Genomic DNA, 13,892 nt, shown 5'->3' with positions numbered 1-13,892 from the left:
TGCACTGTACAGAAATTTGACTTTTTTTAAATTCACGCTCATTTTTGTAGTTGATGGAGTCTGAGCTGCCCTGTAGTTTATGAATACTGTATGTTTGCCTGGTTATTGGGACGTTGATTGTATAAATACACTGAGTTACCTCAGTAGAAAGATTGTTAAGGGACAACGCCAAAACTATTTGCTTTAATGATTTTGCCTCCTCTCTAGCCAATCTACAAAAATGGTTTGGATCAAGAGAGAAAAAGGCGCATGAATGCAGAAGGACAAAGGAACTCCGGCAGGATTTGGGGGTACAAGATTGAGACAACACCCTGCTGAGGGTTTCTGAAGAAGTTAGCCATGCCTACTATGTTACCATAAAGGGATGATAGGACTTTAGGTAATACAGATGGGAGTGTAGACTGTTTAATAATCCTCTCTAAATGCTTTGCTCCTATGGCAAAACCACCAATATTTTGGTTTTTAAGAAGGTGTCTGATTACTGTACACCCCGATCACCAGCTCCCAAAGGGCAGAACGGGTACCCGAACTGAGTTGGACTTGCAAGAAATGTGGACACACAGGGTATTGTAACCTAGCCCCTAGTCCCAGAGTTGGACAATTGCAAAATTCCATTTCAGGATAGGTAAATACATAAGACCTGAGGGGATGCACTCAGAGTTCCACAAGGGGACAAAGGTGAAGCTAGCCCTGTAACCATCTCAGTAGCACTGAGCCCTTAACAGCAGGTCAAAACTCTCACTTATGAATGACAACCAGCAGTAAAAAGTTACATCTGTTCAGATTACAAACAGCACTCATCTTGATCATACATGCAATCCTAGTTGTGTGAATGCATTCTTCACTTCTAGAAAATCCAAGTCATAAATATAAATCCAAGATTGTAAGTAACGTTTTTCCCCCAATTGGTTTTATATTTTAGTTTATCTGCTCCATTTACAAAAGTCCATTTTCTTTTGAAAGTTGGTGTATTTCATAAGAATCTTTCAGGTTTTCAAGGAGTATTTTAGATTACTGTAAATAAAATGATCATGTCTCAGAGGAAATGTAAGTAATCAGCAAAAAGTAGCAATTACTAGTTTTAGAAGAATTACTATGCTGATAACTCTGTACATGTTATGCTCTGGAACTAATGTATTTACAGCACAAAATGCTAGAACTACTGAACAGGGAAAGCTCAGACTAAAATACTGGGCAAGTATCTTTAAGGATTCACAAAACAAGAGGCACTCTTGGCAACAGTACACTATTTTTTCAAAACGCAGCACATACTTTTTCATCTTTTTTGCATTGTATTTGACTTGGTAAGATGCTTGGATTAGTTTGTCTGGGCCACTGTCAAACTGATGTGGAATGACCTTTTGAAAGTGCTAAAAAGCAATCAGAGAACATGATCAGTAATTAGTATTGACAAATACATATATCCATGAATTTCAAATGAGCAGGCATTTAATACTAGATTGTAAATTTAGTTTACCTGTAACATCCCTTCCATGTCAAGTTGCATTAATTCTGCTTGGTTCATCTGAAGAACTGCTAAACCTACTCGAAATACTATCTCTAAACCCTGGAAATAGAAGTTTTAAAAAAAATAAATTCCAACAATTCCTTAAGGCATTATCAACCATATAGAACAATAATCAGCTTACGTACGGGGGTAGGGAGCCAGACCAGCATCCTGGCCAAAGTCCAGAGTATATTGTGACAATATGCCTTCCTAAAATCCCACTTAAATTGCAATCAGACTTGTGCTCTTCACCTCATCTTACATTTATGCAATGAGGATTAACACCACCAAAGAGCTACTATGCCCCACCTCAGAAGTGATGGCCTTTCAGTGACTGGTAAAGTAAGCCCACTCAGATAAAGGGTACTACACATATGCAAGCTTTATTAAAGTTTTATATGAACTATTTGATACAAAACAGTGCACCTATCTTGAAGGAAACCTATTTCAGTTGTATTATACCATTTCTGAAATAATTCACGTAGCTATTTAAATAGTCCTGTTTAGCTACAAGGGAATGTTTGACATATGTTAGGTATTGAAAACACTCTTGAGGTAGGACAATAAGATGTGCATTGGCACCTAATGGCTCTAAAAGTTATGCGAGTTTGGAGAAGCAGCATTTAATGCAAAAATGTTACAAACGGAAGCCTAATGTTTTAATTTTGAATTTATAAAAGATGCCAGAATAATTCCTTTATTTATCCATTGTTTTTTTCCTTTAACGCTTCTGACTCTGTGGTATAAAATTCATCCAAAATAGATTGTATGTATTTTGTGAAGGAAAAGCCGAAGAGATTGGCTCCCTAACAAAACAATTAGATATAAACATGCTTACTTTCAAATCTACATGCAAGACTCCCCCAGAAAAGTAGAATTCATACTACTACCTAACAGACAGCATTTAATAGCTCTTGTTGAAGTGGTGAATGTATTACAGATATTTGCTTACCTCAGACATAAAGATATCAAATATTCTTGTTGCAATTGGTAGTGGAAAAGTTGTAAGAAAGATCGTTAAAAACCATGATGAAGCATACATAGAAGTATGGAAACTCTGAGACTGAAAGTGCACATAAAGCTCTGGTAGTTGCTCCTACAAGAGAGGATGAGAAAGTGCATATTAAACAAGAACTAATGCCACCATTAACAGTTTTCAGTTAATGGGAAAACAATTCACTGACATTTTATGAAGAATGCAAGGCCAAGAGTTTGTAGGATACAAAAAAGGATTAGATACGTATATAAGATTACATACAGTTACATTTGAAAGGATTAAAAATAAGGGGTACTCTAACATGAGGATTTATACAAGCCAACCACAGCATTACAGGGGTTAAGAAACAGATTACATTGGTATTTGTTCCGAGATTTCTTGCATCTTCCTCTGAAGCACTGGTATTAAACATTGTCAGAGAAAGTAGGTGAGCAAATGGACTAATCTGATCTGGTACGGCCATTCTTATGTTCCTAAATATTAATTCCTTGGGAAAAGAGTGCACCTCCTCCTCAGCTTGCGTAGTAGGAGTTCCTCTTGCAGTTTTAATCTGCTTTACCACTGCTTATAAGCAAAGGTTTTGCCCAATATCTGAAAAAATATTTTATAGTACAAGGATACAAATGAAGTAGGCTAATAAATAATTATGTAAGATACTATACATTTAACAGATTTTACAATTACCTGTATCATGCATTCAAACTGGTACATACAAAGGCCCAGCTCAGCCATACTTGGTTTGAAGAGTTCTCGAAGTCTATAATCTTGCATTAATTTGACAAACACACAAAATGCTTCCTCTTCTGGCATCTATATTAGAAATAAAGGCACAATGAAAACTTATGGACACATGCCAAGATATGCTAAGGTGTTTTGTTTGGGTTTTTTGTTGTTGTTGGGTTGGCTTTTTTGGTTTTACACATTTTCAAGGGACTTGTGACCACTTATTATGGTTTATCCACAAGTACACTGGATAATTTAGGGTTCATGCTGTAGTTATTTGAAATAAGTGCAGGGCCCTGGATTTCTAACAGTGTGAACCTAAAAGAATCTACATATGGAACAAATATTTCATAAAGGGCTCTTCAATCTAGTAGAGAAAGATAGAACACGATCCAATGGCTGGAAGTTGAAGTAGACAAATTCAGATGGGAAATAAGGCATACATTTTCAACAGTGACAGTAATTAACTACTGCAACAATTTACCCAGGGTCACAGTGGTTTCTCTATCACTTATGATTTTTAAATCAAGACTGGAAATTTTTCTAAAAGATATGTTCCAGGAATTATTTTGGGGATGCTATATGTTATACAGGAGGTCTACTAGATAATCATAATGGTTCCTTCTGGCCTTGGAATCTATTAGTGCTCTAGATTAGAACAGGTTTAAGTCTCTAAATCTGAAATAGACAGCTATGAAGTTTGGCACATTATTAATTCAAATGAAACCTAGTGGTCACTCAGCAATTAAGGCCACTGAAGTCGAAACAAGTAAGAGCTAGGATAATACTAAACTGAATTAACTTTTGAAAGAGTTTGAGAAATAAGTTCATCCCCACTCCACTGAAAAAGATCACTCCTTGTAAGAGGTGCTTCTTGAGAAGGACAGAATCAAAGCGAGTGTAAAACTAATTTGACTTTGTAAAATAACTTAAAATGTCCTTGAACACTATCACTGCCAGATATTCAAAGTAATTATGGAGAAGGAAATTACAGAAAAAAGAATCTCCTCATATGATATTGTGTTGTATTCTGCTTTCTAGTAAAACACAAGAGGTTCTACACATTCGATATAATTATGTTTACCTGCATAAGCAGCAGCCCAACTATAAAAGCACTTCCTTGACAGTAGCCAACCTCACGATCCACTAAAGAATAAGCCTAGAAGATAAAAATCTTTAAAATTTTGAAAAGCAACAATTCAAACACTTATTTTCACACTGGTTGCGGTTTTTCTGCTTTTGTTTCCAACTGCTAAAGGTAGGTCAATTTTCAACCAACCCTTTCAGCAGGCAGAAGCTTAAAATGCCCAGAAAAAATTAAACTTGTGCTTAAAATGAACACAAAGCAACTTGAGTGGTGAACCCTTCAAATAAAACAGACACTGTCCTTCCTTTTGGAGCAGTCATCTGACAACCAAAGCTATTTTGGATCGGCGTCTACAGAGCAAGCTCCCCAGGGCTGATTAAGGATTTGAAAGATTTTCATTTTTGAATAAGTATTTTAAACATTGGCCATACTCAAATAAGCATTTCTAAATGTAAGCTGTAAAGGCTTTTAAACTTTAAGATAACAGCAAGCCCTTAATGGTTCTCAGTGTGCAACTCCTATGTCAATCACAGATTGATTATATTTATAAAGTTATGGTACTGTATATGGAAACAGCCGCTCAAAACTGTGCCCTTGTTCAGCCATTGGTTTGCACTCTCAAGTGAGTTAGGGAAAAGGTCAAAGAGTCCTCCACTGAGGGTATGTCTACACTGATGGCAGCAAAGTCGCCGCTGTTAGATCGACTTATCTGGATCAACTGAGTGGTCAGTGTAGACCCGCTCAATCAATCAGGAAGTCGACGTACTAAAACCACCTCCTCAAGTGTCATAGCACTGCATTGACAGGAACACAGTTCCATCGGCGCACTACAGTGAAGACACCATGCAGAACAGAAGTACAGCAGTCGCCGGGAGTTATGCAAGCAACTCCCGTCAGCTGCCGCCGAATCGCCAGGTAAGTGTAGACCAAGCCGGAGCTTCAAAAAAGTTTCCTAAACTAACTCATGAAGTTGAAGGACCAAAACTTCAAGTTTGCCAGGCTGTTCCCTTGTTGATTGCTCTGTTGAGGCCATATTAAGTGAAACATTTTTCCTTTAATTCCACTAGTTTAGACAGATGGCTGTAATGATTTGCTCTCCCTAGCTTGCTTCAAACTGATCATGATAAGAAGGCAGAAGCATTAATGGAATTGCAGCACTTGTAGATATTCAACAAAATAATCTGGCTTCAAAGTACCATTCCTTCCCTGAATTCCTAATAGACTACAGAATTTCTGTTTAGATGTCAAATGATAAAGAGGAAGCATGCTGCTTCAGAGGTCTGAGCTCAATGTCATGTTCCCTAGGCCAGGAGAGAGCAGAAGCACTTCATGTTATTGCTGTCACCCTCTTTTGAAGTTCCAGAGGGGTAGCCGTGTTAGTCTGTATACAGCAAATGCAGTCCTCAACCAGAGGAATTTGTTAATTCTAGGAACATAGTACAAGGGCAAACCCGGACGGCAGACTGCACAACATCATTACCTCTTCTCTCCCAACACCTTATCCCCACATTCCCACACCTGATGTGACAGAGCCTGTCCTACAGAGGGAGCAGCTTCTATCTGCAGCACTGCTGTTGTTGGAATTTCACTGAGGAGCAAATGCAAGGGAGTTAAGTTCTCATGAGTTCTTTCAGTCGGCTCTTTAGCTCTTATTTAAAGTAGCTGAGGTTTATTGGGTTATGGGATTTGGCGAGCAGGCCAATTTCTGTGATGAATAAGGACTTCAAGAGCTATGGGGCCTGGAAAAATCATCTTTCTTAAATTAAGCCCCAAAATATTTATTTCAGCTAATAAACACAAAGAAATTCTAACTTTTCAGGATAATATTTTATCCAGAAGTCATCTTGTGCTTCAGAACTGTAGGAATCCCAGGACAGGGCTACACGATCACTTAAGTCAATTTAACTTACGTTGGTCAGGAGTGTGAAAAAAAGACACACCCCCAAGTGACAAGTTACAGAAACCTAAGCGCTGTCCACATCAGCACTAGGTCAGTGGGCACCGCTCTCCTGTCAACATACAGCATCTTCACCAGATGCGCTGCAGCTGCACCAGTGTGGTGCTTCTAGTGTAGACCTGCCCTCAGATCTGTCTGGATGTTTTCTTCACTGTGTGCTAGAAAACCTAGACTCGGCAGGATTGTTTGAAGATTGAATGGCACTTCTGATTTCCAAAGTTCTTGTTTTAGTCAACTATCACAATATCAGTGTTTGATGTTTTATTGCACAAGGTATTTCCATTATTATACTGTTAGCATAATGTATTTATTTTATCTTAATCTAAGCTAACCAAGTAAATGTTTTCTATTGCTGATAAAGTGAAGTCATTCCTATAATTAAAAATATAAATATCTGCAAACCATCTTTGAAACTATGCTATCAAGATGGAAAACCATTTTTATACTAAGTTACAGCCTTGAAAGTTATATTGCCAAAGACTAGAGGCTCTTAAAGATGATGCAAGTTTAAGCTTCAGGGTTTGTTATTTTTCAGGTCTCCACATGTATTCCATTACCTTATATTCAAAAAGAACCATGAACCATCATTTACTTACCTTCATAACATTAAATAAAACCTCCTGCCCAAGACTGTCTTTTTCTTTAAAAAAATCATGTTCAGGATATGTTCTAGCAATGTCCCTTCTTATCAGTTTTTCACAAGGAGAAGTCATTTTCAAAAGCTCTGAATATTGATCCTTTATTGGCATGCTTTGAGCAGTGCATAAAAGCTGCCAGACTATTGCTCTAAAATGATGGGGTACCCCTTTTCGAACAAGCTCCTAAAGCATAAAAGGAAAGGAAACTCATTAGTGCTTCCTACAGTATAAATATGTAAATTTCTAGAACAGGCTAAACAAAAAGATTTACAATATAATTTCATTGAAAGAAATTTCTTGACTTAAGAAGTGGGTTTACAAAGTACATTATAAAACATTTACATAGTCCACAATATACTGCTTGAGAGTCAGGTGTTTAAGTGATGATGCATTAAACTCAGCTTTGTTTTCACTCAGTAGTACAATACCAGCTATCAAAAGAAAGGAGTGTTGACCAAGAAGATGCCCCAAGAGTATGCATTATTATAAAACTTAATAAATACAGAAAACTTTACAGGAGTATTTAAGAGTCATTTTCATGGGCTAGAAAGGCTATTCAATGTAATTACTTATCAAGACAGGGTACTTATTTTATGATTATCTAAGCAGGAGCACATACTTTCAAGCACCAATACCACATGGCTACAATGGGCCAGAATTTAACTGACACTTACTTTAACATTCCACAAAAAATGTCTTTAATAGACAAAATCCTTTGTTACACATGTAATCTGATTCAGAGATGAGAAATCTGTGTTTGGAATAAATCCCCAAGAAGCTAAATTTTAAAAAGTAATTAACTCTAGCAAAATGGTTACACAGCACTATTGGCCAATAGTGAGATCATTTTAGACATGTTAGGCTATAATATTAATATGGTACAACCAAAGTCTATTTGTATACTATTCAGATAAGGGTCTGCTTGGCTAGAGACAATTAACATCTACAGGAAATTCTTGATTTCTTTTGCTTAATTTCACTGATGCCAATGCTTCAAGTATTTTTTTAAAGCTATTTGAACATGAGTTCAGAGACAAAGGCATACCAATTATGTTCAGGTTCTCTGATTTTTTTTTGGTTCCATATTATGGGACATCTATAAATTCTCTTAAAAATTACAGACTCATAACACAAGCTTTTCCTGAATCAATTGGTGAATAAGGATCAGATTCTTGGGGCCTCTAAAAATTTATTTATCAGATCTCTGATTCCAGGGATGCTATAGTATGATACTTGTAATTCCAGATCTGTCAAGACTGACTTAGTGATAAGGGGTTTGATTGCTTGATAAAGATTTTAAGAAAAGGTACATCTCAGGAAGTTAAGAATTGTGGGGACCAGCTCCAATGACATTAGAGAGTTTATTTTGATCTGAGCCATTCCCTCAACTATGCAAGATAGTTCCTTAATTGTGCATTTTCTAGCACTTGGTCTAATCACTTGTTCTGTGTAAGTTCTTGAAACAGGATAACCTTCTTTTACTTAAGTCCTCCTTTCACGAAGAAAATATCAAAATGCAGAAAAAGGAAAAAATAACATAGCTGTCATTGCTGTAAGTTTATTAAAGAAGAATTGACATTTTGGAGAAGTAGAAACCTCTCTACAGTTATGGTTGAAACCAGGACCTCATTATAATGCAGATTTCAAACACCCTTGCAGGTAAAGCCCCTTTTAATTTGAGGGGTAAGTCTTTGCAATTATTAGTTACTTTTAATTCCAAGGCCTTCAAGTTAGCCTCATGTTAAAGTTTTTGAAGGCTGCCTCTATTTGTCCAAAAGAGACAAATATATAAAATCACTCTCAGCACTCTCTTTTGGGAGTTTCCAAGGGCAAGGATAGTGTTTAAAAAGTAACGTTTTTAAAGGAGTAGACAGTTTTTTGGTGAAGTCAACAAGAAAAGGAATGTAATTAATGAAGAACCTTCAATACAGCAGGAGCTATTCTGTAGCTCTATAGCACTGAACTCAGCCCTTTAATCTCTCTACAATAGTCTGCCAGGCACCTCTGCAGCTTCTCTTCAGGAGCATCTTTGCAGCTCTGTACTGATGCTGCCTTGCTGATTCAGAGAACAGAGTTTTTAACTCCCTGAGACAACTATGTTCCCCATCAACTCATAAAAGTCCTTTCTGACATGTCCTCCCATACCTGCTCCCATGTGATAACTGTGCCCTGATCTTTCCATAGCTGCCTCCAGGTATTGCTTCCCAACAATGCACCACCAGATCCCTCAATCATCTACACTTCACTCTTATAATGTGGCAGGGAAGGGTTAACTCCCCATACCCCTTTGAACTAAGGCTATGTTCAGACTGAAGGCAGCAAAATCACCGCTGCCAGATCGATCTTTCTTGATTGATTGAGCGGTCAGTGAGACCTGCTCAATCGATCAGGAAGTCAACTGAGTAAGTCCAGCCCCTCAAGCCGACGGGAACAGCGGCGCAGTGAGAACAGTGCGCAGAAGAGAAGCACAGCAGTCGATGTCAGTTACGCAAACTTCTCTGTGTAGTTTGTGTAACTCCCGTCAACTGCCGCCAAATCGCACGGTAAGTGTGAACCAGCCCTAAATTACCTATGTACATGCTCTACAAGGTAACCAAGATTAACTCTTCCTATATACCTGAAGAAACAGCAGCAGTACCTGGGCTATACGTCTCAAAAATACTGCACTTCGCAATAAAAGGCACAGCATCTTTCTTTATGCATGGTAGGGGTACTGAAAGATGGAACCCCTTAGAGATCACCTTTCAGAATTATCTCCAGGTCCATGCATAGAGGTAGACGAAAGTGGCAAAGATGGAACATACATCAGTCAACCTGCTTGAAAAGTAATATACCATAAGTTTATGTACAAGTATGTTTAGAATTTCAAAAGTTTACCCAAGCCTACAAGCCCAAAGACAGCCTTTGTAGCCAAATCCGAAGATACCTGTGCAGGCAAAGCCATGCCACTGGCATTAATGGAAAGTTGTTGCATACTGTTATGCACTGTATTTAACTATAAAATTGTCAATCCACTTCATTACAGTTTTAAAATTATAACTTATTAGTAGGGCTCACTGAACAGCCAAAGAAAGCTCACTGACAAGATAGTCAACAAATTTAATGAGTGTTAGTGGAATATGTTCCCCAAATAGTATTTTGACTAGTTTTACAGCTGGTAAAAATACCACAACTGTTTGACATTCAAGTGTGTGACACAAATACTTTCACTAAATCCTACTCAGACAGCCCTAATTACTACATTCCCTTGCATTTGTCTGGTCTTTTCTCCTCTTGACTTCACATCACTTTCTTTCCATGATCTATTATGTGGAGCCTTTTCACAAGCTGTCTTTGCTATGCTTCCTCTTTTCCTTCTTTCCTCTGACCTCAAATATTTCTTTCATTCACTTTCCATGTTATGTTCTCTCTTCTTTCTTCACAGCTGCCTCCTCCAACAAGGAAGTACGCACACAAACTTCTCTCTCCATCTCTGCTGCCCACCCACACAGCCACTTTACTTACATGGGCCTTGGAAGTTATTCAGCACCTAGCAGAACTAAGCTACTTGCCATCTTCTGCATCAATATTAAGCTAGCCCCAAGTGCCTAGGAGCAATGCCTTGTTAAGAAATATTTATTTCCCTCCTCCTACCCAATTCAAGTTACTGGGAAAGGGAAGGGTGCTTTTCCTGAACCCTACAAAGTAAGAAGCCCCTGAGTGTCAGATACCTATTAAATGGAAGTTAATAAGTCCCTCCTTCCCCCAAAACATCCTGACTCTTAGAAAAGAGGAAAACTATCCTCTCTCCTCTCATCCTCTTGGCTGCTGCACGGATAGTAGTGGCAAAGCATCTCAAGTTATTCTATCCCTCCCACAGATCCCTTGTGGGTCGTCCTCCCACTGAAGAGTTCCAGGACACAGCTCTGTACAGCAGAGCTCTCAAGCATAAGTGGAAGAGAACTAATCCTGCAGTAGTGAAACGGACAATACAGGGCTCTGTACAGCAGCAGCAAAGCTGACAAGACTCAGGTCAGTTCTCCCTGGGAAGACAGCACTGCATTGGTTTATGCTGGTCATAGTTGGAAGGTTACATTTGTACCTATAAAAGTGCTAGAACCTAATTTAGAGTCTGCAAAACTGACTGCACTTGTCAGGAAAAAATTCCTAATCACTGCAGACAAGTGAGCTTTCTAGTCTTTTTTAAATGTTTGGTGAAAGCTGACATATCCTCATCTGCACAATTGATGCTTGTCATATGCCCTTACATGAGTAGCAGCGCTCTGAATATGAAGTATATTTTGTCTTCAGAAGTAAGATTAAGAAAATGAGGATTTTCCTAGTTTGCAATACATTTCCAATGGAAGATTTCATTGAAAATGCTGGATATTCTGGACTTATTAAGTGTATCTGGCATCACATAAGGACAGACTGACTGGACATACAAATCTGATAATTCCATAGGTAGTATTGAGATTCAAAATAAAAATAGATTCAGTTAGCAGTTTCTATCACTTATTTTCCTAAAGACATGGAAAACCAACTGAAGGATAAACAGAACAGCACCAGTTGCATTGCACTATGAAAGTGTCCTACAAAACTGACTAATACCTTAATTTGCTTTTCTTTCTTTTTGTGTACATCTTCCCATTCGTTTACAATTCTCCCCCAAAGGATCCAAGAGTCTTCTTCGAGATGGCTGAGATTGCTAGAAGCTGATGAACTAGATACAAGGGAGGAGCCACTGTTTCTTCTTGACCCATTTACTGAACGCAAGGATTTGCTGTCTGTCTCTAACAGTCTGAAACATACAAAGATATGGATAGAAGTACTTTTAAATTATTAGATTGCATCACTGTTAATAATCTGATTGTTTAAAAGGAGATAAATCAACTCTTCCAACCTCTCTCATAGAATGTATCCAACAGATCCATTCAAACTATTTACTTAACATGGTTTTTATAATAAAAATTGTAAATGAAGTGTGAAATTATTTGTTTGCATTTCTGCTTCTCCTTGAACCCTCAACACATTCTATGGATGAAGAATGATCACTTCAGTCACTGTAATTTTACAACTGGAAATAATGCACAGCATGGGACATTTTACTGCTTTTATGTAAGAAGTGAGATTTTAAACAAACATTTTTAGAGCTCATTAACCTAGATATTTGGAAGACAAAAAGGTCAATCAGGAAGCAGCAAGACATAAAAAGACTCCAGCTCATGCTTTGCTAGTCCAGTGGATCAGCAACTGAAGACTGTGCTTCCCCAAGGGGTTATGAAGTTGGAAGTTTAAGTGCCAGGAAACTACAGGAGGGCTCATATTATTTCTAAGCAAGCATGGGTCTTACTCCAAACTTTCAGACAGAGAGGTAAAACTGAAGCAGATAAACATCCTTATGATGTAACAAAGGTCAAAGTATTGGAAATAGACAAGAATTTTAAAAAGTGGAACGCAAAAACAGCCAAGTAGGCCGCTGAAATCACGTACTGTATTCCACAATACATGCCATCTGTGACCACACTACCCATTTTAATTATTCTGTGTTTACTTTGTCAGAGCAACTGATGTCTTCAGACTAACTACTTGGCAACTGTTATTCATACAGATTTGTAAGTAAACATGGTGCTTTACAGATACATGAAGATGTCTTACCCTGGTGATTTTACATTAATCCCAAATTAGCTAATTTTAGACTAAACCCAACCACACCCCTGTGAGATAGGGAAGTATTCCCACATTTCACAGAAGAGGAATTGAGGAAGAAATTACAGGTCATTTAGAGCTGGATCCAAAGCCCACTGACATCAATGAAAGGACTGACTTTGGTGAGCTTTGGACCAGGTTTAAAGAAATTCATCCAAGATCACATAAATAGTCCTGGCTATTACGCAAAGTTTAACCCACACTCAAGTTTCAGTCCACTACCTTAAACCATAAGATCACCATATTACCATCCTAAACATGTGTTGTGTTAATGAACAGTAACGGATTATGTATTATATTATGGTAGAATATATAAATTCCAACCAGGATCTGATCCTCATTGCACTAGGCACTGACTGCACAAGCCAGCTAATGGTGCTTGCCCTGAATACCTTACTAATTAAATAGACAACAGAGATGCTTCAAAACACTTGTTTTTGGAGGAGGACAAAAGTGAAACAGGAGAAAGTGCTAGGGAAAGGTTAGGGTTGAGCGCAAAGGAATGAGAAGGATGGCAGGAAGGGAGTAGAAAGGAAGGATCAAAGATGGAGGAATGAAAGAGGCAAGGGGAGCAGAACATTGAGGAAGAAGAGCATAGAAGAGCATGAGATCTGGAGCTTAGTGTTTGGTAGGCAAAGAGAGGCAAGATCAAACAGCTAAATTTATAGCCATTTATTAGCGACTGACGAAGTTCAGAGTTTAAATTTGAGATATCCAATGATATCAGGAGGTGGGTGGGCATATAAAGATATGCTGGCTGTTGCAGCAATTGTAAGGAGCTCTAGAGAAGTTAGGGGTTAAGGCCATCCCCACATACTGCCTTGTGCTAGCAGTGCTGGTCTCTATATGTAAGGGAAGGCTACTGGAATCTCAGTCTTTCTGGCTGAGAACAGAAAACTATTGAGCTTGAATTCACCTGGTTTCCTGTTGGCTACTGATTTTGTGAAGATCTCAGGGGAGGGGGGCACTGGGCCTTAAGATCTACCTATCTTTAACTAACAATGAGCCACATAATAAAAATAAATCCATTTACTTCTGTTTAAGTATTGGTAGGAAGCAAGAGATCAGATTATACTTTGAAATCGAAGAGACTATGTATTATGTTGCATTTTCACTTCGCACTGGGGCTGTATTTGTAGGAAAGGGTGGCTGCTATGAAAGCAAAAACATGATGAGTTGCGTAAATATTGGTGTCCGAGCTAAAAAGTAACATCCAACCACCATATTGTTGAGGTTGAGCTATTAGTTTTTTCAGAAAATTATAACCTCTGTGCAGTGTTGACCACTTATGTGCA

General features: G+C 38.1%; 1 protein-coding gene across 6 annotated transcripts in view; it reads right to left on the bottom strand.

The window, feature by feature from the left end:
• The window catches only part of EVI5 (ecotropic viral integration site 5), a 111,390-nt gene that overhangs the window by 79,137 nt on the left and 18,361 nt on the right, over positions 1–13,892 (bottom strand). For 5 of the 6 annotated variants that reach the window (XM_067538469.1, XM_067538470.1, XM_067538475.1 and 2 more), the window contains 7 exons: positions 11,500–11,689; positions 6,868–7,092; positions 4,312–4,386; positions 3,189–3,314; positions 2,460–2,603; positions 1,478–1,567; positions 1,273–1,370 (listed from right to left, as the gene is read on the bottom strand). In XM_067538469.1, the coding sequence (XP_067394570.1) occupies positions 1,273–1,370; positions 1,478–1,567; positions 2,460–2,603; positions 3,189–3,314; positions 4,312–4,386; positions 6,868–7,092; positions 11,500–11,689 (948 nt within the window). The remainder of the gene's footprint in view (positions 1–1,272; positions 1,371–1,477; positions 1,568–2,459; positions 2,604–3,188; positions 3,315–4,311; positions 4,387–6,867; positions 7,093–11,499; positions 11,690–13,892) is intronic. The other variant, XM_067538471.1, reaches the window with a different exon arrangement.

Source organism: Emydura macquarii, unplaced genomic scaffold, assembly GCF_026122565.2.
Source record: "Emydura macquarii macquarii isolate MOO-44397 ecotype Brisbane River unplaced genomic scaffold, CSIRO-AGI_Emac_v2 contig_480, whole genome shotgun sequence".
Taxonomy (NCBI): domain Eukaryota; kingdom Metazoa; phylum Chordata; order Testudines; family Chelidae; genus Emydura; species Emydura macquarii.
The sequence above is the reverse complement of the archived record's forward strand: the minus strand, read 5'-3'. Positions and strand labels throughout refer to the sequence as shown.